Source organism: Mustela nigripes, chromosome 15 (genome assembly GCF_022355385.1).
Source record: "Mustela nigripes isolate SB6536 chromosome 15, MUSNIG.SB6536, whole genome shotgun sequence".
In the NCBI taxonomy this organism is placed as follows: Eukaryota; Metazoa; Chordata; class Mammalia; order Carnivora; family Mustelidae; genus Mustela; species Mustela nigripes.
In genome coordinates this window covers 27,884,750-27,911,108 of record NC_081571.1, presented here as the reverse complement: position 1 = coordinate 27,911,108, position 26,359 = coordinate 27,884,750, and the positions used below count along the sequence as shown (strand labels likewise).

At 38.7% G+C, this 26,359-nt stretch overlaps 1 protein-coding gene across 2 annotated transcripts in view; it reads right to left on the bottom strand.

Annotated features, from left to right (window-relative positions):
• CPB2 (carboxypeptidase B2) overlaps nucleotides 1–26,359 on the bottom strand; it is a 56,055-nt gene that overhangs the window by 6,765 nt on the left and 22,931 nt on the right. The window contains exons 3-9 of one of the 2 annotated variants that reach the window (XM_059377454.1): nucleotides 26,139–26,263; nucleotides 24,537–24,645; nucleotides 20,178–20,279; nucleotides 17,622–17,726; nucleotides 9,797–9,907; nucleotides 7,041–7,134; nucleotides 1,922–2,124 (exon numbers count right to left, since the gene is read on the bottom strand). In XM_059377454.1, coding sequence (XP_059233437.1) covers nucleotides 1,922–2,124; nucleotides 7,041–7,134; nucleotides 9,797–9,907; nucleotides 17,622–17,726; nucleotides 20,178–20,279; nucleotides 24,537–24,645; nucleotides 26,139–26,263 — 849 coding nt within the window. The remainder of the gene's footprint in view (nucleotides 1–1,921; nucleotides 2,125–7,040; nucleotides 7,135–9,796; nucleotides 9,908–17,621; nucleotides 17,727–20,177; nucleotides 20,280–24,536; nucleotides 24,646–26,138; nucleotides 26,264–26,359) is intronic. The other variant, XM_059377455.1, reaches the window with a different exon arrangement.

Below are 26,359 nucleotides of genomic sequence, written 5' to 3'. Positions count from 1 at the left end.
CCAAAATAAGGAGAATCAGACTAATGCTATTTCCAAATCAGGATAAATAGCCTCTCTTTTCTTCAAGGATAACACCAATAAGGGAGCTTTCCTTAAAAGTTTCACTTTGAGAAGAAGAAAGAATTGCAAATACCAAGTATGTTTATGTTCTAAATGAGCTATTTTCAGAAAATGCAAATAACCTTATATTTGTCATCAGCAACTGTTATCCCATAATATGGCTATACTTTATTCTTGTAAGAGAACCAGGACATACACATCAACACCAAACAATAAAAACAAAAAACAAAACCCAAATCCACAAATAACCTAGCTAAAAAATAGGCAGAGAACCTGAATAGACTTTTTTCCAAAGAAGGCATATGGGCAGGGAACAGATACATGAAAAGGTGATCAACATCACCAAACACCAGGGAAATGCAAATCAAAACCACAATGAGATATTGTCTTACAGTTGCCAGAATGGTTATTATAAAAAATACAAGAAATAACAAGTGTTGGTATGGGTGTGCTTGAAATGAAACTCTTGTGCACTGTTTGGTAGGAATATAAATTCGTGTGACCACTACAGAAAACAGTATAGGGGTTCTTCAAAAAAATTAGAAATAAAAATATCATGTGATTCAGTAATTCCACCACTGGGTATTTACCCAAAGCAAATGCAAACACTCATTTGAAAATAGATATGACCCTTCTGCTTATTGCAGTATTATTTACAATAGTCAAGTTATGGAGACAACTTAAGTATCTGTTGATAGATAAAGGGATAAAGAAGATGTGGGGTGTATATATATATGCAATGAAATATTATTCAGCCATAAAATAGCAGGAGATCTTGCAATTCTCAACAACATGGATGGACCTAGAGGGTATTATGCTAAGTGAAATAAGCTAGAGAAAGAAAAATACTGTATTATTTCACTTACATGTGGAATCTAAAGACAAAGCAAATGAATAACAAAAATACAGAAAATAATAAATACAGAGAAGAAACTGGTGGTTGTGGGGGGTTGGGGAGGGGAACGCATTGGAAGGATGGATATGAAATATGTGAAGGGAATTAAGAGGTGCAAACTTCCAGTTATAAAATTTATAATTTGTGGAGTAAAAAGTACATAAATAAATAAATAAATAAATAAATAAATAAGTATTAAAATAAAAGGAGAAAGAAAGGGAAAAAAGTGATCCAGAACAAAAGGAATCAGTAAGAAACAAACCACTACATAAAGATCAGACTGGGCAAGAGTCAGACTGTCACCTTAACCCTCCATTGTCTGTAAAATATCTGGGGTAAGAATTTGGCCAACCCTAGCTACAATTCATCAAGAAACCTTGCATTGTTTTTGTCATCAACCCAAACATAGAACATGTAGTATCAAAAAGTAGTGAGGAGTTAGCAGATTATCTGTGTCCTCTTTGAACTTCCTGTTGACATTGGAAGTGCTTTTAATAGGACCAAACCCCTGGAGGTTAGGGAGCTCAGTGTGTACACAATTCCTGATATTGATATTAGATTGATGAGTGCTATACCAGGACTTAATCTATGTCAGGCTGTTGTAGAAAGCTAGTTACCATAAAGTAGACCCACAATTTCAGAGACTCTTCTCCTTGACTTGATGGTTTTATATGTAGATCAGCTCCATGTGGAATGGTTCAACCCGACCTTCAAGCAATGTGTTTCACATTTGCTTAGGGACCCATCTGCTGGACTAAAGTTCACATCCACAGGGTAGGACCTGCTCTTTACATTCCCTCAGTGAACCCTGACCCAGGGTGACTCTCAGCAGAGTGAGACCAAAATGTAAAGCACCTTCCCAACTGTCCTCCAAAGGAGAAAATTTTCCCCGCAGGTTTTGATTCTTGAATTAGGTATTATCTTATTTCTGAAATGCCAATGAAAAAATAATTAGGCAGCACTTACCAGTTCCTCATGGTCTTTGCTTTTGCTTCGATTATAAGAATATGGAAACACTATGTGCTGGGAGTATGAATGCATACTGATATAAGCCTTAATGTGGTTGATGTTTTTTCTCAAGAAATTAGCCATTGCCTTCACTTCCGGTTCTGATTCAGGGTAAAGGCCACAGTAGGTTTCTGAGCATGAGGAACTTGATGCACCTTCCCCTGAAGTGAAATTGATAGAGTGCGATTAGAGGGGATGCTTATGTTATTGTAATTTGTGATTTCCCTGAGAGTGCCTTCTCCAAACATCTATGGGGCAACATTTTCAGAAGAACAGATTTTAGAGAAATGGATTGAACTCTGTAAAGAACATATTTATATTTCTTTTGAAGTAAGTATTTATAGGCCCTCACAGCAAACATCCCAACAGTTGCTGCCTGCGGCAGCCATCTTGCACTCTTTGTGAAAGTGGCTAAGGAAATCTCAGAGATGCCAGTCTGCCCTGCCTCCAGGCATGTGGCTATGTGAGAGGAAAAAAAAAAAAACAACCACCATTTTTTAAGAAACCTTATTTTCTTTAATCCTTTGTGAGTTTGGTTTTTCTGGTTCTTGTAGTTTAAAAGTTTCTAATCAATATAGCCCATAAAAGAAAAGTCTCATTTGGGAATTCAATATATGGAAGTCTGCCTTCAGTGCTAAACTTGAAAAATAAACTTGCTAAATAAAGAAGTCTGGTAAATAAAATAAGATGGTGATATTGGGGGCCAGTGTAATATTTATTCATCCTTTTGAGACATTCTAATATACACCACTTCAGATGATAGCCTGAGTCCTAGCACTTCACCTTTCTTCCTTAATGCACAGGGTTGGGATTCCAGGGAGCCATCTCTGCCCCAAACATTATTCCCTCCTACACCATTGATTAATCCTGAACTCGGCACTCAACTTGTGTTTTGTCAATCTGAATCCCTCCACTGATAACTTGAAATTGAGATGAAGATTCTGGTGCCAGGCTAGCTGCTCTCTAGAACAAAGAAGACAACACCAATAACATCACCAGCTGACACAAACTCTGAGATTTCCATGCAATATCTCATTTAATCCTCATGCAACCCTATGAAAGAACTACTGCTATTCCAGAAGATGCAAAGTGAACATTTTGAGCGTTAATGGCCCTTTACTATAAGAAGCTAAACAGCATAGGCATTTCATTAGTCATCCAATAACTTGATTTAATTTTGGCACTGCCATTTAATAACTATATGGCCTTAAGTTAAACTGTTGTAAAGCTATCTATACCTTAATTTTTTCATCTGCTAAATGGGAAAATTATATATTTAATGAGGATTTAATGAGGATTCGATGAGCTAATGCATATGAAATACCTTACATGGCACCTTGTCTATACTAAGTGTTCAGTGACTACTATTTCTCCTCTTTGTCACCACCATCATCACCATCATCACCATCATCATCAACATCAACATCTGGATTGGAATAAAAAAACATCCAGTGTGCTTCACAGTGGATTCATGGAGCACACTGCAATGCTGAAGCCCACCTAGTTCCAGGTTGTTTCTGAGGCCTGGCAGCATCCTTGTCCTAAGGTACCATGCGCTGCTTTATGAACCTTCAAGGAGCTGCCCACCTTACTTAAATTTGTTCTGCTTTCTTCATTTTGTTTGCTATAGAAACAACCTTAAAGTTTCTGAAATATTCTTTTCCCTGCAAGAGAATGTCGTGCTAAACACCCAGGACCTTAATATTTCATTTGAATTAATTTTCAATCAATAATGTGATCAGATGAATCATTTTGATAGTTCTGTTCCCTTTGATTACTCCTGCCCTCCCCACCCCCCGATATATAGTTCTAAAGAACAGAGATTATGTTAGGAGTAGGGATGGGGAGGACATGAAAGAGATGGAGGAGGCAGTGGTGCCCTAACATGAATCCTCAGACCAGAGCTCTTCCATAGAAACATAAAGCAAGTCACAAGTTTAAGTTTCAATCAATCATTGTTTTTAAAGAAATAGATGAATCTATTTTAATAATATACTTTATTTAACAAATATGTACAAAGCACTACCATTTCAGATATAATCAATATAAAAATTATTCATGATCTACTTTTTTATAAATATTTTGTTTATTTGACAGAGATCACAAGTAGACAGAGAGGCAGACGGGGTTGGGAGGAGGCTCCCCACTGAGCGGAGAGCCAGATGCAAGGCTTGATCCCAGGGCCCTGAGATCATGACCTGAGCCGAAGGTAGAGGCTTAACCCACTGAGCCACCCAGGTGCCCCTCATGATCTTTTCTATGTTACTTTTCTCATGCCAAATCTTTGAAATCTGGTATGTATTTTATACCCCCTGCACATCCCAATTCAGACAAGCCACATTTCAAGTGCTCAGTGGCCACTAGTGACTACCATAATAGACACACAGTGAGGGCAGTCTCAGATTCTGACATTCTAGAGATTTCAAGTACTTTGGTAGGAAGTACCAGAGATTCAGGAAACTCAAATCTGAGATCTTCTTTGCCATGAAATAGGCATATTCATCTGGGAAGCTACTTCAACTTTCTCAACTGAAGGTGCTTTTTTAATACTAAGAGACACTTAGTCTACCAGGTTCCTTCAAGCTCAGGCATTCTCTGGTCTATAGGCCTCATATAGGGAAATTCATAAAGAAAGAAAGTAGAGTGGAAACTACCAGGGGCTGCACAGATAGGAGGAATGAGGAAACATTGCTTAACGGTCACAGAGTTTCTGTTTGGGATGATGGGAAGTTTGGGAAATTGATATTAGTGGTGGTTTCCCAGACTGTGAATATACTTAATGCCTCAATGTACTCAATTGCACACTTAAAAATGGTTAAAATGACAAATTTTATGTTATATATATTTTAGCATCGTAAAAAATGATGAAAAGACACTATGGTCTTGTAAGAAAAGAAATAAAGGATTTTCCACTGTACACTGGTTATTAAAACTTTGAAGTTTAATTTAACAGTTTAGAAAATAAGCAAATCTCTCTCAGAAAGTTTGAGACCACAACATCACAAAATCCTCCCTGTTATATACTGATTTCCTCCCCCCAACAAAATTCATATATTGAAGCCGTAACTCACAATGTACTATGTTTGGAGATCGGGCCTTTAAGGAGGTCATTAAGGTTTAAGGAAGTCATAAGGGTGGGACCCTGATCTAATATGGCTTGTGTCCTTTTAAGAGAGAGACACCAGGGATGGGTACACAGAGAGAAGGCCATGTGAGGACACCATGAGAAGGTGGCCATTGGCAAGCCGAGGAGAGAGGCTTTAGGACAAACCCACCCTGCTGACACTTTTATCTTGAACTTCCCACCTTCAGAATTGCAAGAAATAAACTTCTGTTGTTGAAGCCACTCAGCCTACGGTATTTTGTTATGGCAGCCTGAGCAGTCTAAGACAACCTCAGACCCATTCCCATTTTCACCACACACACACATGCATATGCACACACATAATTTTAATACAGAAGAAAGGGAAAATGAACATGAAACAAATAGGTTTGATATGTCAATTCCTGTTAATAAGTAAGGTGTTCTTTTAGATTCTTAAAAAATAAGTATCATAAAGGCATGTTCTAGTTCCAGGGACAAGGAGGATAAAAGATTTAATTCTTTCACACGGGCTTGCTTACATAATACTAAAGAGATACTGGGGCATTGGGCAAAAAAAAGAGTCTTTACAATTACTTTTTGTCATTCTCCTTTGTCTATATGCTTGCTGCTTCTGTTCCTGTTTTTAACTCTTGTGATAGATAGTAAGATAGTGCTGTGCTTCAGATGGCCTACCTTATGTCTTGATGGCAATAACAGAATATGTTTGACATCTTGGCTATTCAAATTGGGTAATACGACTTCACTATTAAAAATATTAAATAAAACAGAGCACCAAAGAGCATGAAGATAAAATAAATTCCAGATGGGAACTTATAATAAAGGGGAGATTCTCATAGAAGAATTGCGTGATTTGACATCCCAGCTCTGTTACTTCCTAGGTCTGTGCTCTTAAGCACAGATTAAGAGATTAACAATTAAGGGATTCTCCATCCAGGATACGTAGATAATGAAACCTAGGGGGAGATATGTAAATGGCACAGCACTTAGTAAGCATCAACTGTGTTTAGACATATTTTATATTTGCTGCTGCTTCTCTGACTCCCTGCCCAGCTATCACTGCTGTGTTGTGTTTGGGTCTCAGTGGGCAATTTTATTGGACAATCTTAAGAATGGCTCTCACGGAGAAACCACTAAGTGAATCCCTTAATCACAAAAGGAGTGAGCCCGAGGCAGGATTAACTGCTCTATCCTATGCTTGCTTATTACATCTGCAGGTCTCTTAGAACCTATTCATTCCTATATGCATTTAATTAATTTCTGGGAACCCTGCATGTGTCAGGCATTGTACTAGGTTATGGATAATGGTCCCGTCCCTCATGGAGTTTCTAACCTAGAGGAGGAAGGAATTAAGGAAATAAGGTAAGTACGCTGTTGTGATGTTTTTATGTGGACTCTGAGATAATAAGGAAATGTTCAAAATCACAAAACTTCCCTTCTTTTTTTTTTTTTAAAAAGGGAATACATACAATTATATACATAGCATTGTATAGGGCAAAGGAGTGGTTAGAAGCAGGTTTTTGAGGCTTCAGTCACTTTCAATATCTTAGAGTCCCCACAGAGCTACATGTACCCACCTATAAAAATAAAGATGATTCAAGATCATAATTAGGTTTAGTTCTGTTTTGTAGTTGTTTCTTAAATGTAGTAACTATGAAATACAATGGGGGGACTGCAAACCTTCACCTACCACCCTGACAGCAGACGATATTCTTGAATGCCTTAATCAATGTTCACTGAGTACTTTAACTCATTCAAATCAATGAATGATAAACTCCCACTGTGCTAGACATACATTTATGACACTCATAAAAGAAAAAAACATAATGTTAAGTAAATAGAGAAAACCAAGGAAAATATTTTTGAATGCTGTTGAACATTTTCCTATACAATTAAAAAGGAAAGGTATCCACCCTCGATCCTACTTTGATACCCTAATGACAAGTGTTCTTTGAAATGAAGCAAGTAACCTACCACACCAGTGTCTGGAAGCAAAGTTCCTGTTCAGGTCTGTTCCAATGCAATGATTATTTTCATGAAAGGACCGGTTCTTTCTCCACATTCGATTCTAAATAAACAAGATACTGATAACCAGGATGGCCATGTTCATAGATCAAGCAGAGATATGACTTCTAAAACCTAAGTAGTCAGGGTTGTGCATCTCTCCTGCAAAACCATCACTCTGCCTGTCACGATCTTCACAGAATTCCTTTCTCACAGCCCTTGTTTCCACCCAGGTCTCAATTACATTCATTCAAAACCATTTCAGTCTGAACCAGATGAAATGGTAATATTTGATCAGTTTTGACCTATACCAACAGAAATTTCATTTGGTTTTGCTAGGCTGTTTAGTCCTGTTTGCTCTAATTTTAATTCCTTCTGAGAAAAGTAAAATAACTTTGTGTCTCAACTAAAATTAAAACCATGAGTCATGAGTTTCAATGCTCTCTTTAGATTGAATTCAGCTCACTCCTTTAAAAGTTTCAGGAGGTGGAGCTGAATACACCTGTAGCCTGATGGTTCATTTGATCACAATGATTCAATCCTCATTTGTAAACATAAAGCAAATTCGCCCATTGGATTCTTGGGGCAAACTGGGAAAGTTGACTAACTCTGTGGAGTGAACAGCTCCACAGATTTCGTTTAAATCCTGGGATTGGGATGATATGGTATCTTTCCCTCTGTTCTCACCAGCCCTTCTGGAAAAGCTTCCCAGTCTGCTTCCAACCTCTGGCCTGTGATTTGGGGGTAAGAAGTGTCCTGGAGAAATTCAGTTCTCAAACCACAGGGACTAATTGGCAGTGTTAAGTTACAAAGGACAATGGGGGAGTGGCAACATCTACAGGGTGGCTGAATTCTACCGTGATTCAGTGAAAGAATAAATCTATTGTAATAGCAATCTGTGAATGTGACTATTTATTTGAGAGGGAGTGGAAGAGGGAGAATCTCAAGCAGATTCGCCATTGAGCAGGGAGCCAGAAGTGGGGCTTGACCTCATGACCCTGAGATCATGACCTGAGCTGAAATCAAGTCAGCCACTTAACCGACTGAACCACACAGATGCCTCCATATGATCATCTACAGGACACAAATTTGTGTTAGGTGCTATGCTAGGGATTTCTCATTTATTTAGTTCAGGATTTTCCCACTCCTCCCTACAAACTTATATTCACAGTATGCCTTTCACTTAGGATGACTTTTTCAGCCACTCCACTTCACCATTCTCATTTCTTCTGTAAAAATCACCTCTCCCATAAAAAAATTTCTGTTCAGTCCTGTATGTTTCCAATCACTCTGATTATTCTTCCTGGTGCTTACATGTACTGCTCAAGGAGGTTTTTCTGAGCTTATATAAGCTGAATTATGTTTTATGTGCTGCTTCTCATTATATTAAAAAGAATTGTACTTACATTGCTTGAATAATTTTCCTGAATCATGATGTTGATGGGCTAGAAATACTATCGATAGTGGTTTCCAATATAGATGAGATTGACTGAGAAACTTACACTTAGATGCTCATCACTAAATTAAAGTATCCTAAGGCTCAAATTCACATAGCAGTTAGTGAAATTCTACAAGAATACAACTGCAGTCAGCATGTTTTTCTAAAACTTGCAATTTATGATTTTATTAATCAAATGCTATTCAAAGGATTCCTAATAAGAATGGATGGATCTAGGCATTGTGTGTTGATGGCAGCTAACATCACAAAAGGAGATACAACCAGACATTATACAGAACATGGAATCACACTGAAGTAGTCCTGAATCTGGTTTATCCTCTACAATCCAAATTTAAAGTCTTAGAAAATGCAGAAGACAGAGGAATGTGAAATTGCAACATGGCAATGCAATTAGCAAATCCAGACAATGGGAAACCTTTTCTTCAATGAATAAATTGCAAAGAAAAAATTGAGAGAGAGAAAGAGAGATGGCAGGAGGATCTATGGATTAAAATAGAATTAAAAGACATTGAAATCAATCATAATATATTGCCTTTAATTAGATTCTGAATCAAAGAAAACAATTTTTTAAAATTATGAAGCAATTACAAATTTAAATATCAATTGGACATTATAATATTATGTATTGTTAATTTTTAGGTACAATTGTATCATTTTTTTAAAGCTCTATTTCAGAGATGCATCCTCAAAATTCATTGATGAGATGATATGGTGTCTGAGGTTAGCTTCAAATATAATAAGATAGAATTGGTTTGGAGATATATGAGAGAAAACTTTGGCCATAAGTTGATTATTTCACTTTTTAAAAGATTCATTCATTCATTCATTCATTCATTCATTCATTTATATGAGAGAGAGAGAGCATACACAGGGGGAGGAGCAGAGGGAGAGTCTTAAGCAGACTCCATGCTGAGTGCAGAGTCTGAAGCTTGGCTCGATCTCCTGACCCTGAGGTCAGGATCTGAAACAAAACCAAGAGTCAGCCCCTTAACCAACTATACCACCCAGGCGCCCCTGGTCAAGAATTGATTATTGATGAAGTTGTGTGATGGGTAAAAAGAACATTACTGTGAAATAATTACCATTCATATGTTTGAACTTTTCCATAATGAAAATTTATATATATATATATATATATATATATATACATATAAATATGTATATTTTTAAAAAAATCATTGTGCCAAGATCCAAGATTCTGTGAAGAATTTAGCCTGCATGTCCTCTATCTCCAAATAGGGCATAATTTGTTTTCTTTGTCACTTACCTTTTTCCATGTGAAGTCATAACCATCCACGTTAACTACTGGCATCACATAGAAATCCACGTGCCTCAGAAGATACGTATATGGTGTTTTTTTCCCTTTTGACTGAGTTACCTACAAATTACACCAAGTGTGTTTAATAATAGCTCTTTTAAGTCCTTCTAAACTTAGTCTTTAGTTTAAAACTGTTTCTTTTATGTGTCTTACTTTTTTTAAGAAGTCATTTGGAATGTTTAGGTTTGTGTATTTAACTTTCAGAAAGAGTATTAATTCCCTTGAAAAGTCTGAACTTAAGTCACTCTCTTGGCAAATGTTGGCAAATGCCTTGGACATGGAACAAATGGTCTTCCTTTTTAATGAAGGCAGAAAACAGAACCGTATATTTTCTAAAACTTTCTTCAAGAAAAAAAAGAATTCCTTACTAAAGCAATACAGCTCACTTCAGGAATTTAAGAAACAAAACCTAAGTGCAATCCCACTCCTTTTTCAATAATTCATATTGATCAGAGTTTAAACTAACCTTGTCTATGCCCAGGTATGACTAGATAGTTTCTACATGTCCTTATAACCGGGGGAGCCAAATTTTAAATTTTAATTCTTTCAACAAATCTGTTTTCTTGTCTTTTTGTTTTTAAAGATTTTATTTATTTGAGAGGGAGGGAGAGAGAATGAGAGAGAGAGAGAGAGAACATGAAAGGAGTGAGGTCAGTGAGAGAAGCAGACTCCCTGCTGAACAGGGAGCCCCATGTGGGACTCGATCCCAGGACTCCAGGATCATGACCTGAGCTGAAGGCAGAGGCTTAATCAACTGAACCACCGAGGCACCCTCAACAAATCTATGAAACATACATTCCAACCCTCATTCACCCCTTCTGTTTGGAATCCTGCTTTTTGGATAAAAAATTCCAGAGCGAATGTGGATCATCTGTCAGAGCCCAACAAGAATTTCTTGTGGAGCCCAGTGTGGGGCTCGAACTTACAACCTTGAGATCAAGACCTGGGTTGATATCAAGAGTCAGACACTTAACCAACTGAGGCACCCAGGTGCCCCTTTTTTCTTTAACAGCTCTATTAAGATACAATGCACATAAGAGGATATTCACCATTTTAAAGTATAGAGTTCAGTGAATTTTTTTTAGTATTTTCACAGAGTTGTGCAACCATCAGCACTATCTGGCTTCAGAACATCTTCATCATCCCTCTGACCCAAATCCTTACCCATTAAGAGGTATTCCCCTTCCACCTATCCCCACATTCACCCCTGAGAATTACTAATCAACTTTCAGTCTCTGTGGATTTACCCATTCTAGATATTTCATACAAATGGAATCATAAAGTATGTGGCCTTTTATATCTGGCTTTTATCCCTTAGAATAATGTTTTCAAGATTCATCAATTTTGTAGTAAAAGTCAGCATTTCATTCCTTTTCTTTGCTGAATGATATTTAATTATAAGGATATATTACATTATTCTGCCTACTGATAAATTGATGGGCATACTTTTTGATGATTATGAATAATGATGCCATGCAACAAATGTGTCTACTTTCCTTGGGTGTAGAACTAGTAGTGGAATTGCTGAATCATATGGTAATTCTATGCTTAACCTTTCAAGGAATTGCCAAACTGTAAAATCATGGCTGAACTATTTTACAATCCCAACAGCAACAGATGAGGTTTCCAATTTTCCCACATCCTTATTAAACACTTGTTACTATCCTTTTAAAATTTTAGCCATCCCAGTAGGTCTGAAGTGGTGTCTCTTGTGGTTAGATTTACAAATATTTCTCTAATGACTGATGATGTTGAACATCTTTTCATGTACTTATTGGTCATTTGTCTATCTTCTCTGGAGACTTGTCTTTTCAGATATTTTGCTCAATCCAAAATTGAATTGTCATCTTACTGTTTATCTGTAAAAGTTCTTTATATGTTTTGGATAAAAGTCCTTTATCATATAAATTTTCCCCCACTCTGTGGGTTATTCTTTCACTATCTTGATCACATCCTTTGGAAAGCATTAATGTTTTTAATTCAGAAAATCTCTTTTTATCTCTTTCATTGTTGTTGCTTATGGTTTTGGTGTCATATCTCACAAATAATGTCCTAAAGTCACAAAGACTTATTGCTTCTAAGTTTTCTTCTGAAAATTTTATAATTTTAGTTTTTAAATTTAGGCCTCTGACCCATTTCGAGTTAATATTTGTACATGGTATGAAGTAGGGGTCCAAGTTCATTCTTTTGCAGGTGGATATCTAGTTATTCCAGGAAAGGATGTCTTTCTTGATCCCTCACAAAAACACCATCTGGACTAGTGGTGGGCTTGTTTGGGTGCATTTAAAGAAGATGAGGGTCCAGAATAAGAGGAATTAGTGATCTGAAGAGAAATAGCAGGATTAATCCAGGACCTCAGTGGAGAGGCTTAGAAAAAAGAAAGACAGAGGGAAATTGCACACTGAGGGGACTTCTCAATGCTCATCTGTAAGAGGAGATATGGACTTAAATGGGACAGTGACCTGAATGGATCAGCTAGGTAATTTTATAGCATCCTCAGGACTTAGGGTACTTTCCTGATCAGCTAAGGGTAAGATTGGGTACTTGGTAATTGGGCAAATCTGTGTTCTTTTCCAGGCATTGTGCAGATTAAGGGCAGAGTTACATAGGCACAGAGAAATGTAAGAAATGTCCTTAGTAACTTCATGAATAATGTTATTACTCATTAAGACATTTTCAGATTTGATATTTATCCAGCCATTTATACTTCAAAAACATACAATCTAGATATATAATCATATCACTGGAATAATACAACCTCTAAGATCTTATAAGCCTTATAATTCTGACTTGGTATATCACCTGTTTTTTAAAGACATGATTTTTTTTTTAAATAATTTCAACCAAACTCGAACATACTTATGAATCTAATAATTCTTTCCCCATTAATTTGTGATTTTTATATCATGGCGCTCTCCAAACATGTGTTATCCAATGAGTTTTCGTGGTATTTTATAAATATGTTTATAGCCATGGTTTTATATCACCCTTAATGAAGTAGGTGGCTGAAGAAATTATGCCCGACATGCAAATGGTAACAATTATGCCAGGCACACAAATAAATATTTGTTGAAGGAATGATTTACCTACTAGTAACACAGCTGAAATCTCTTGTCCTAGTAATAAAAACAAGAGAAGAAAGAGGAGACTAGAGGGAGGATTGCGCAAGAGTGAAAGATTAGGGGATGGGAGATAAAGGCTTGACCACAGCTTGACCTGTGGCAGATGATTACTATCCAGTCTTTTCCTGGGGTGTACCAAAGCTTTGTCTTTATTATGGCCGGAAACAACAATAACAACAGCAACATCTACCAACAAATTAACCAATAGCCATTTGACAGAATAAAGTAGTGAAAAAAGGCATATAAGGTGCTACAAACGAAGGACTTTAAAATAAAGCATTACTCCCTCAACCACTAGAAATATTGCAAAGGGCTGTAAGTCCGAGTTTTCCTACGATGACAATAAAGCATTTAGCACAATGGTAGATACTCTCTGGACTCCAGAGCTGTATTTGAGCTTAAAGTTGAAGCATTAATTTAAATTTTAAATATAACAAGACAATGTTGAATGTTGATTCTATGGACCAAACAATGTACTGAGTTGTGGGTAATAACACCAAAAACAGACTTTAGAGATGATCTTTGTTCCTAACAAGCTGGTAAAAATGTTACGTTTGAAATGAAAGAGCAAAAAGTCAATGTGATAAAATATGATAATAAAATCAGATGTACAAGATGGCCCAGAAGGACAGTTAATTCTGTGGGGTGTTTGGGGTTAGAACTCCTGAAGAGCACATCAAAGGGACAAGCCAGTCAGGATATGGGTGAATGGGTGATGAACAGGTGTGAGGAATGACAGAGGTAGAAGGAGAGGAAATTAAGTGGTCAGACCCTTAAGTGGCTCCTCCTATCATTCTTAGTTACTGTCCTTGGCCAGATTCTGGATCCAGAGGTCAAGGAAAGAATTATTTTTGAGATACAGAGGATGGCCATGGGGGAAATTTACTAAAGTAGAGTTGAGGTTAGGTTTGTGGATGTAAAGTTCAAGTTGCTGAGACAGATGGACATTGGTAGATGGACATACAGACTTCGAATTCACTCCGAATAAGGGCAAGAATTGGAGAGGAATAAAAAAACATGAGCCAAGTTCTAGGGCATTATCTGGAGCCATTAGAGGACAGTAAAAAGAAAAGACAAGGGTGGTTCAACCAGATCAGATCAGGAATTTGGGTAAAAAGGCAACAGCAGAACAGGTTTCCCTGTTCTGAAAGTAGAACGTGCCTATGAAACCTTTCCATATGCCAAAATGGCATAAAATGAAAAGAGACCACCACTTTCCAAACACTTTTACACTAGTACCTATTTTTGCTGACTGAAAGAAATCTAAAGGACATTTTTTTTCTTTTGTGAAGAAAGCCATTCCCATATGAATGTAAGTCTTTTATAAAAGTGAAGTGGCATCATGTGAGCTTTTGGAAAGAAGGGGATACCTGTATTAGGACAGGAGAACATTGATCTACTCCTCTGGCCCCTCAGCATCTGGAGATAGGAAAGAGCAGCCTCTTTCCCTCAAGGAGTTTCTGTGAAGCCGTGTCCTTCACAACTCACATGTCAGCTAAGGTGAAGGGCAGCTGAAGGAATTCTGTGGAGGTCCTGAAGTTGCAGGGTGCCAACTTTGTGAGCAGCTACATGTGAGTTCTCCAGGTCAGAGGTCCAGAGGGAGGTTGGCACTGAGAAAAGCCAGTTGGCAGACAAAGTACTGAACAAGGTGTGATGCCCAACACATGCTGCTTGGGCTCCAATGATGTGCCAGACCCCGTGCTGAGTTTGATCCTAGGGATGCAATCATGCACAAGTCAGCCTCAGCTCCTGCCTTCGCGTTAGTACAAAGGAACTTCATTTGGCCTCCGCAGGATGAATGAAAGGCATAGAAAGAAATGACTGACCTCAGGGTCCCCAAAGTGTGGAGTAACGGGATTCCCCTAAGCTGAGACCATACCATATAGAGTTGGAGAAGAGAGAGAGACTGTGAGATAGAAATACGTGTACATGTTGGTCTCTGCCCCACATCCCCTCTGTTCCTGGCACAGGCCTTGTAATTTCCTAAATGATAAGAGCAACAAAGGCATCTTTTGGTTTAGTATTTGGCCTTTGACCTTGGTTCCTGACACAGGACTTTTAAATCCCTTTGAATTTCCTGGGTGATAACAAAATCTTTTGTTCTCTGTGGTGACTCTTGGTGGGTTCCTGAGAGGAGGCTGGTCAACAGCAAAACCAAGCCAGGATCTTGGAACTTTCAGCCCCAAACCTGTCTTCCAGGAAGGGGAAAGAGGTTAGAAATTGAGTTAATGATCCATCGTGCCTACATGATAAAGCCTCTTTAAAAATCCTACAGGTATGGGGCTCGGGGCGGCTTCTGGGTTAGTGAGCATGTACAGTGGCTGGGGAGATTGGCCTAGCTGGGGAGGGCAGAGAAGTTCCACGTCCCTTCCCACACACCTTGCCTTAGACATCTCTTCCCCCTAGAGGTTCATCCGTATCTTTTATCGTATCCTTTTCTCAAAAAACCAGTAAACAGTAAGTAAACTGTTTCTCTGAGTTCTTTGAGCTGCTCTAGCAAATTAATCAAACCTAGGAGGAGGTCGTGGGAACCTTTGATTTGTAGCTGATTAGTCAGAAGCACAGAGAACAGCCTGGACTTTGAACTGGCAGCTGAAGTGTGAGAGGGGCAGTCTTGTGGGACTGAGCCCTTACCCACTGGGATCTGACTCAGTCTCCATGTAGACAGTGTCAGAATTAAGTTAAATTATAGGATATACAGCAGGTGTTACAGAATTGCATGGTGTGGGGAAAGTACCCATGTATCTGGAGTTAGAAGTGTCGTGTGAGTGGTTGTTGTACAAGAGGAAAGGAGAAACACAGGAATGGTGTAGGTTTTCTTTACAGAGTTTTAAAAGCTAAGACTTCAACTTTGGGTTCTTTACTTTTTTAAACATAAAATCCATCCATACAAAATTTATAAAGCTAAAATCTTTTATTTTTCCTTCTGTTTGAATCACAAGTAAAAAAAATTTGGATTTCCTTTTCCTTTGTTTGAATCATTATGAAAAATGATTAAATTATTTGTAAGCAGGCAAGGACATTCTTAAATGTCCATTAAAAAGAGTTTATTGACTGACAAACCATAAGTGACTCTTAATCTCACAAAACAAACTGAGGGTTGCTGGGGGGAGGGGGTTTGGGAGAAGGGGGTGGGATTATGGACATTGGGGAGGGTGTGTGCTTTGGTGAGTGCTGTGAAGTGTGTAAACCTGGCGATTCACAGACCTGTACCCCTGGGGATAAAAATATATGTTTATAAAAAATAAAACATTAAAAAAAAAAGAGTTTATTGACTGTGTTGCTTTGGGCTATAAAAATCAGACTCCCGTTGTTGGGGCAAAATACTTGATGGTGATGTTTTGGGGCTATATCTCCTTTCCCATGGTATCTCCAGAGTCTGGAAACTCATAGGCAATTTATAAATATTTGTGGGATAAATAATTTAATCTTGCAAAGATTCGGCAAGCAGGCAGGGTAGGGGAGAGCATGTGTAATAGGAGAGAAGAGGTGTCAGTTTGAGAAGGATGACAAGTAAGGACAACTTCCCCAATAGGAATTAGAGTCAATAGGAATTAGAGTCTCTTTCTGGCCCTCTCCAGGTTCAGTGATGGAATGAAAAAAAGGTGTTCTTTCTTGCTTGCTCTGCACCTTTCTTTCTCCACTAACTGGTACTCCGTTCATTACCCAAAATGAATAAAACTACCCATCATGAGGAAGGATCTTCAAATGTCTGGGCTGTATTAAGGATCTAGTCATTTGAGAACTAGCCTCATTTGGTCAAGGTAGTACTGATGGTGGTGGGCCACTTTGCAGAAGGCTCAGGATTGCAGCAGCTCCCATCAGGGGAAGACCAGATGGCAAGGCAGGAGAAGGTAGACAAAGATGTTGTATTTGACAAGACCCAGCAAAGGCAGAAATGATTTTACCTTTGATGTACCTCATTTGTTAAGACAGATCAATCTAAGTGACTATCTTTTAATTTTTAAGAACAAATCTATTTTGTATAGTTGTATACCTGTGAATACAGAGACCAGAACCATTATCAGAAGGACACATACTTTAAGTTATTCTTCCAGTAGTAGAGGCTCTTTATATAAATCAATAGAGGGAACATTTATGCCCATTTTATAGGAAGTGAAGCAGAATTTTTATGTTTTCATTTATTATAGAGGTTTATAGTCATTATAATTTTTATTTTTATGCCATACTCTTTGTCTTATATATGGATTTTTTTGCTGCCAAGGCCTTCTTCACGGACAAAATCCCCCATTATAATATATTAGAATATATGATCTTCTCTGTAATGTTGTACTGTATGTTCACTTTTCAAGGGCAGACTATGGTCCTTAGTAAACACAATACTATTGCAAAATATTTCTTGATTATTTTCCAGCATTTAGCCTTAGCCTGAAATGTAGGAAGGAAAAGGTGGGCAATCTTTAGCGCGATTTAAGTGCTTAAAATTATGTCTCAAACTTAGTGTACACCAAGTCATCTGGTTAGCTTGTGAAAATTGTAGATTACCAAATCTTACCACCAGAGAGTTTAAGTTGAGAATTCTAGAATGCAACCTGGGAAAATGCATTTAATAAACAGTCCAGTTGATTCTGCACATGTTGTCTTAGGCCATGCACTGAGAAACTCTGGTGGAAGAGAATGTAAATACTTACATGGTTTATGAACCACAAGCAGAAAGCAGGAGAGATCCATTCTCTGGCATGGATTCCACAGTCGATCCATATGGCATTTTTGGCTGTTCGTTCTTTTCTGGAAACCTGCCCAAAGAAAACCAACAACAATAACAAGAAGCTTCAGTATAGTACTTCCATTTATATAGTGCTTATATTTAATTCTTGCAACAAATCTGTGAAACACACATTATTCTCTGCATTCCTTTGAGGGTTTCCTGGGGACATTAAAGGGTGGTGAGATTAAAGGATACTAGTTAATGTCACACAGCTGGTGAGAGTTGGGACTGACATTTGCACTCAGAACTTTTGATTTAGGGCCCTCTTGTTCTTCCACAATTACTTAGTCATACCAGAGCTGCATGTGGAAGTGTGGAAATAAAGACTACAGTACTAGAAATACAGCTGTATTTTGACACTTCCGTAAGGTAAATAGGTCCATGCAGTACGGGCAGCTTTCTGTAGGAGACGGAAATAAAGAAAGGTGTGGGAAGGGAAGCCAGTGATGCTGAAGATAAATTTGGACTCCCTTACCATTTTCCCCAGGGTGCATACTTTTTATGTATAGACTATTACCCTCATTTCACACAAAATGAAGCACACATCTAAGTTCACAGAAACTTATTACCACCAGGCCCAGGGACAGAGGCCTCATTCTGATTCATGGTATGGGAGCTAGTGCAAGTTGCCATTCTGGAATAAGAATTCCCAATCTGTCCTCAGTGATGGACTTTGGTGTCTTCAGAAATGTTCTCAAGAAAATCTCCACACAAAATGAATCATGGTTCGCATGCTTTTAAAAATCAGTTTCAACACAATGAGGGTGGGAGCAGAGTGTTATAAAATTAAACAAATATGTGGAGTTGAAATTCCAAAATAAGAAAAGGAGAGAGTTAGGGGTGCCTGGGTGGCTCGGTGGGTTGAGCCTCTGCCTTTGGCTTAGGTCATGATCTCAGGGTCTTGGGATCGGGCTCCGCATCAGGATCTTTGCTCGGCAGGGAGCCTGCTTCCCCCTTTCTCTCTGCCTGCCTATCTGCCTGCTTGTGATCTCTGTCTGTCAAATAAATAAATAAAATCTTAAAAAAAGAAAAAGAAAGAAAAGGAGAGAGTTAAATATTTATTGCCATTCCACAACACTCAGGGAAGTTTTTTCTTAACTAACTTGGAGCTAGTGATAATCCAGTAAGAAAGCAACAGAGAAAGTCAAAGGACATTGGCTTCCAAGAATGAAATAGTACACAGAGAAGAACTATCTGGCTGATTGAATCTATGCAATTAAAAAAAAAAATCTTGAGTTGTCTGGACGAGTTGTCGGACTCAATTTTCTGTCTAACGGTGCCAAGCAAACTCTCTTGGGTACTGATCCGGACACCGGGAAATGAAGGAACCCCAGAGACTCCCATCATATCACGTCCTTGGTCAAGTAAGACTGGTACAAAGGAAAGGCATGCAAGAAGCATGATCTTCTAATGTGTGAATCTGGGTTCCAGAAACACAAGTGCTGAAGAGTATACACAATAGGGCCGAACGCAAATTCCATAGATGGGTAGACCACAACTGCATGGAGTTAATTGGATGGACCAACTCAGCTTTCAAGAGGACCTGATGTTTCATACCTTGAGTTTGCACTGCAGGTTCTTAACAAAACAGATGAAAACCCAGGAACCCTGACTCAAAACTTTATCTTTGGATGACTAAAGACTCTCACCTCTCACAATTTAGATAGGTAATGTTGGGAAACTATATGTAAATTAAATGTTCTTAAATCAAATTTAGTTTTCTGATGCTTACTTTTTCCCTAGAACTGCTTTCTAAGTATTTGGATGGGAGGGGTGCCAGGGAACTGCTAAAAAAAAAAAAAAGAAGAAAAAGAAATTCAGAATTAGAAATTAACAGCAGGAATTAGCATGGTTTCCTGGCTCCCAAAAATTCTTTCTTTGACCATATTCACAGACTTTTACAAAGGCTAATTTATTCAACTAAAAAAAAAAAAATCCAAATGGACAGGTATTGGAGCAGAAGCTTTCATATTAGTCCTACTGCCACAGTCCCTTTTCTCCCCCAGGGTTTGGTTGCTCAGCTGTTTCTTTGGTTGCAAAAACTAGATCAGTATCAGTGTTTGTCTGACAACAGATTTCTCTCCATTCCCCCTGCCTCCCAGGTAAGCCAGTCAGAGGTGGTGGTGGTGGGTGTAAATAAATAAGGTACTTGAAAAATAATCCAAATGACTCCCCTCCTTTTATGAGGTGAGCCAACAAAGCTCAGGAAGGTTAAATGGCTTATCTATGTCCCATAGATAGAGACAGCCTAGATCCCCCAAAATAGGATTTCTACTCTCATGCCAGTACTGCATTAGTGAAAGAAAGAATGTAAAGGTAATAACCAATCCCCAAATAGCTGGATATTAACATTGAGGAACACTTGCAATACAGATACTTCTTTAGCTCAAAGAAAAAAAATCCCAGTTATAACAAGCAGCAGTGGAGAATTAATACATTCTTCAAAGTTGAGAGATGAGTGACTCTCCCCACAACACACCTTTAAAATATACAGTGGGTACTTCTCGTATGAGGATCCAATGTGGATTTTTTCAAGCATATCAGGATACTTCTCAGTTATGATTTCCATCCAAAAATAGATCTATCAAAACAGAAACCAGCAGTTAGTCACAGAGCAAGTTCAAAGCATTTCCCTGGGCAAAGGAAGCAGACAACTTCTGCAAGGCAAGGTGATCCCTTTAAAACCTTTGTATAAAGAAAGAGGGAGGAATCAAAGGAGTTACACCCTGGTGTTTCTTCTGCTGTTTAGGAAAATCAATAAAATTAAAATTTTCAAAGGTATCAAGGTTTAGAGGAAGAGTAGAAAAGCACTAAGAAACTTATGACAAAGCAGGAAAATTAATCTTTAGAATAGATCTCCTGAAAGTTATTTTTATTTATTTATTTATTTATTTAATTATTTTTTAAAAAGATTTATTTATTTATTTATTTGACACAGAGAGATCACAAGTAGATGGAGAGGCAGGCAGAGAGAGAGAGAGAGAGAGGGAAGCAGGCTCCCTGCCGAGCAGAGAGCCCGATGCGGGACTCAATCCCAGGACCCTGAGATCATGACCTGAGCCGAAGGCAGCGGCTTAACCCACTGAGCCACCCAGGGGCCCTGAAAGTTATTTTTAAAGGCTTATCACATCGAATCCCTGTCTCTGTGTGTACAATCTTCTTTACCATTCATTCATGAGTTCACATTTCTATAGGACTTTTTTTTTTTTTAAATATTCACTTTTCAAGGGTAACCCAAGGAAGTCCTGGGCACTGTCTTTGTGCAGGATAAATAGCAGTGCCCTTGTTCCCACTAGAGACTGGTATACTCACAACAAGTTGTGTAAAGTGAGAGGACGCGAAGATGAGGACAATCTGGAGGAAACATTCTCTCTTTCTCTGAGAAATTTGATTCAGAACTTTTCTCCTGGCTGGAAGTCTAGTGGTACTGGTGATTCTGTCAAGACTACAGTGGAAGGAAAAAAACCAAAACCTTCTGGCCCTGACTTTAGGCTAGTGTCCCCTTCAAAGCACAGTTTGAATGATGGAATTCAGGCACGTTTTAATGGAGACCAACTTCTCAGGGGCCACCTTTGTACTTTTATACCTTCTGAAATGGAAATGACCAGTCTTTGGTCTCATCTCTGGGACCTTAACAAGAGGTAATTTCAAACTGCAATCCTAGCTGATAGGAACTGGGGCACCATTTGCCCATGGATGCTCTTAGAGTAATATCACTAGGGTGAGTGGTTGTCCAGTGCTGGGAATTAAGATGTTCTTGAAAGGCCTACCTGTCACCAAATACTAATGCTGCCAGTGTCTGAGGTGTTGGCTGTCTACCTATCAGAGGTTTCCTCACTGGGGCTCTGTTTACTGTGCTACTCTTCTAAGACATGAGTGCATCTGAAAGAACTATTACATGAAAATATTTTGTGTCACAGTATTACTGGTTCAGGGGGGTTCCTGAAACTATGGAGGCTGTGTTGGATGAAGGCAGCCTTACAGAAAGCTTGATTCATTTCACAATCTAATCTGGGTTAATGAAGGTAACATCCTTTGAATAATGCTCTTCTTTTGCCATTTGTTTTAAGAAGTATTTTTTTTGCCATTTGTTTTTCTCCCTATCATGGGTTAAGATTTCCTAGCAAGACATACAAATGGCTATCAGACACATGAAAAAATGTTCATCATCACTAGCCATCAGGGAGATTCAAATTAAAACCACATTGAGATACCACCTTACACCAGTTAGAATGGCCAAAATTAGCAAGACAGGAAACAACATGTGTTGGACGGGATGTGGAGAAAGGGGAACCCTCTTACACTGTTGGTGGGAATGCAAGTTGGCGCAGCCACTTTGGAGATTCCTCAAGAAATTAAAAATAGAGCTTCCCTGTGACCCTGCAATTGCACTACTGGCTATTTACCCCAAAGATACAGATGTAGTGAAAAGAAGGGCCATCTGTACCCCAATGTTTATAGCAGCAATAGCCACGGTCGCCAACCTGTGGAAAGAACCAAGACAGCCTTCAACGGACAAATGGATAAGGAAGATGTGGTCCATATACACTATGGAGTATTACGCCTCCATCAGAAAGGATGAATACCCAACTTTTGTATCAACATGGACAGGACTGGAAGAGATTATGCTGAGTAAAATAAATCAAGCAGAGAGAGTCAATTATCATATGGTTTCACTTATTTGTGGAGCATAACAAATAGCATGGAGGACAAGGGGAGATGGAGAGGAGAAGGGAGTTGAGGGAAACTGGAAGGGACGTGAACCATGAGAGACTATGGACTCTGAAAAACAACCTGAGGGTTTTGAAGGGGCAGGGGGTGGGAGGTTGGGGGAACCAGGTGGTGGGTATCAGAGAGGGCACGGATTGTATGGAGCACTGCGTGCAGTGCAAAAACAATGAATACTGTTACACTGAAAAGAAATAAAAAATTAAAAAAAAAAAAAAAGATTACCAAGCAAGAATCAATGACAAAAGAACCCCTCTGACCCACCAGGTGACCTTGTGGTGAGGGCTGAAGGAGCGATCAGTGCTGAAGGGGAAAGAAGGACTTGGTGGAATTTCCTGAACACAAGATGGCCATCGTTCCTATGAATCCTAAGGACTGAGGGTGGGAGGGAGGAGAGGTGCAAAATGTGTTCTGCAATGTCATCGTTACAAACAGAACTGTGTTCCCCTCCAAATTCACATATTGAATCTCTAACTCCCTGTGGCTTAGAATGTGACTGTATTTGAAGATAGGGCCTTTAAAGAGGTAATTAAATTAAAATGAGGCTGTTAGTGTCATCCTTAATCCAACCTGACTGGTGTCCTCATAAGACATGGAGATTAGGACATAAACATACACAGAAAAACCAGGGAGGTACACACAGAGAGAAGGGCATGTGAGGACTCAGTGAAAAGACAGCCATCTGCAAGTCAAGGAAAGACACTTCAGGAAAAACCAATCCTGCTGACAACTTGACTGTGCAATTCCAGCCTGAGAACTGTGAGAGAGTACATTTCTGGGGTCTAAGTGATCCAGTCTGTGGCACTTTGTTAGGGTTGACCAACACAGTCGTGTCTCCCCCCTCCCCCCATGTCTTTCCTGGAGACAAAGTAAGAAAAAGTAACCTTCTAACAAAAGAATTGAAAACTATTTAAAAACTACTTAAAAATACTTCTTAAGACATTCCTCCCTCCCCACCCAATTCAAGACAGCCATGACGTATTTATCTTCCCCATTTTGCAAATCATGCTGACGGAGCTTTGCAACCACTGTCATCAAGTTTGCTTCTGCAGGGCTGATGATGGACGCTGGAGGGAAGAGGTCTCGGCCGAATAGAGACAAGAGAGGGGAGATATAGGAAGGGGATGCAATTTTAAGCTCCCCATCAATCAGCCAGGCACATTGATTCTAGAAGCAGGCTGAGTTCTGGTTTAACTAACTGGAAAGGAACAGATGCTTTTGAAGATTAAACAGAAAATTGATTCTTATTTCTTAAGTCTTAGATGTCTTAAAAACATGGATATGGTCCTTAACAGTTTCTGGGCACCTAGCCAAAAACGATAAAAATACTTATATTAAGCAATAGAGCAGCATGCTCCTATGAAAGAAAAAAGGTATCAAGGGATTTTTATTACTTGGAGCAAACTATATAAAAAAGGAAGTCCTCCAAAGAGTTGACTCTTTCAAATAACAAATATGAAGATATGATTCTTAGAGGATTACATGAAAGCTTACGTCAGTCAACTGAGCCCCAGCATCTTTCTCAGGTTCCCTCTAGAAAAATTGGAACAGGTAAGTACTGATAGAAAAAAAAAAAGTCAACTTTTTGATTAAAATACAGGTAGTGAATGATTAAAATACAGGTGTTGTTGTTGTTGTTGTTAAATAGATTCCTCCTAAGGGAAATAAAATGTGCTTAAGTGTACTAAATGTAAGTGAATAAATTCCTTTAATTCAGTGAGATAATGTTGCCATTATTCACTAAGAGTACAATCAGGGTAATGGTCCAAAGAGACATGATTAATTGGATTGTTAATTTTTTTGTAGCAGTTTCAATAAGAAGGTCCTATTTTTTATTTCTTGTTATTCGTTAGCATGCAGTATTACTCCTAACAGAGATACTCCCAGCTATGGACAAACAGCCTGCTTAGACGCAGTTTACAAAATACGATGCAATCTTCTCAGGGAAGACATCTACAAGAGGATAAGTTACCACCATATAATCAGCCTAATCACGAGGTTTTTTTAACCCTCTCCCACTAATTGTGTTTCTTTAATAATATCCCATGGTTGAAATGGCAATGCTAATTAAATGAAAGTAGTAATTTTGGAGAGAAATGTAATGACTTACCTCATTTAGTGGGTGATAACGTTCATAATATGAGGAAAAGGTCCGGGGGATGACAGTGTCATTGAGAGTTTGCTGTTGGATAAGATCTTTCACTTCTTCCACCAAGATGCTGGGGACAAAACAGGAGAGCTGATTCCCAAACAGGACTCTTATTTTCCCTGCCCACTGCAGGCACAACAGGTGAGCATGGGGAAAAATCATGGAGATATCTAACAAGCAAAAGTCACCAAGGTGCAAACAATAACCCAGAATATTATACTAAACTGAAATTCACAAACCTTCTTGATTAAGCCCACATGGGTGTTGGAGAGAAAGCGGATCCTATGTGGTATGTTTTTAGGGCTTCCAGAAACTCACCCTGTCTGTACCATTACCAACATTCCTCGATTGTGATTTATCAGTTTTTAACGTATAGGTTAATGGACAACTTTCTTAAATCCGGAGTAACATTGGTTATTATTCTGTTTTCAGTTAAGGACCAAGGAGAAGCAGAAAGCCTTTTCTTTTTGTTTTTCATTGTGACAACCATTAGCCTATACCAGATGTTCTGCATAGCCAAAGATGGTCAAATCTCTAGAGAAATCATAGCACAGGGAAAGGAAGAATACCGGAAAGTCACCTTGTTTAAGTCTCTTGAGAAGTACCACCTTGTAAACTAGGCAAACATTTTAACTGAATTAAGCTTTTCCTTCACTTGGGATGAACAGTTTGAAAGTTAGCTATCATTTTAATATCATTTTCCTTTTTTATTTAAGCCAACAGACAAAAGCCAAGACTTTGACTTCAGAAGAGTCTGAGTTCAACCCTTAGCTCTGCTATGTTCTATGTGGTATGATCTTGCAAGATTCCTTTGTGAATACGAAACATTTTTTCATTTGCATAATGAGGATAATATCTCTCTCACAGAGTTAAATAAGAGTTAAATGAAGCAATGTATAGGAAGGTTCAGCACAGTCCCTGGAAGGCAGTAAACACACAAAACATATTATTAGTAATTATCATAGTGGATTATCCAAAGGCTGCCTGTTGATACACAGAAAAGAGCATGGCCTCCAGGAAGTACTAGCATAGCAGAAGGAAGACTGGCTCTTGGGCAGTGGATGCAGGAAGGAGACCCTGGACAGGAGAATCCAAGAGGAAGGGGACACGGAGTCTGAACAGAAATTGCCTCTGATACAATGTTTTATTTAGGACCAGACATTCAGAAATGTTCCCTGATCCTGTGAAGCAAGGGAGGAAGCCAAATCCCTTTTAGCAGCTGCTTTTTCAAGAGATACGAGAACACCTGCTAAGGTGAATGATCATTTTGCTTCCCATGTCTAGGCACAGAGTAGAGGGACCACAGGAAGGAAGGAACAAGGAGGAACTCAAAGGGTCTCCACAGATCCCTGAGTCTGAGGCATTTTCCTGTGAGATTAAGCCACTTGTCCAAGGTCACAGAGCTAGCCACTGGGGCCTCCTCACCAGTCCACTTCAGAGATTTCCATGTTGCCATGTTCAACATAAGTGTTTATTTTTCCTGGAAGATATCATACTGTCTGCTAATAAAATGCATCATAGGTGCTTATAAAGGCTACTCAGTAAATATTGAATGCCGCCTACCTGAATTGGATTGTGCTGTCATGTAAATGGGCTTTCACAAGGTTTACATCAGATACATTCACAAAAAAATGGACTTCTTTCTGCTTCGTAATTAAATCAGCTGTTACTGGCTGCCAGAGAACAATCTGAATTTTCAAAGGGGGAAAAGGGAAAACAAAAAAGGTCATTCACCGTTCTGATCCATAGCTAAAGCCGTAAGAGTGTGTTGATAGGAGAAATGA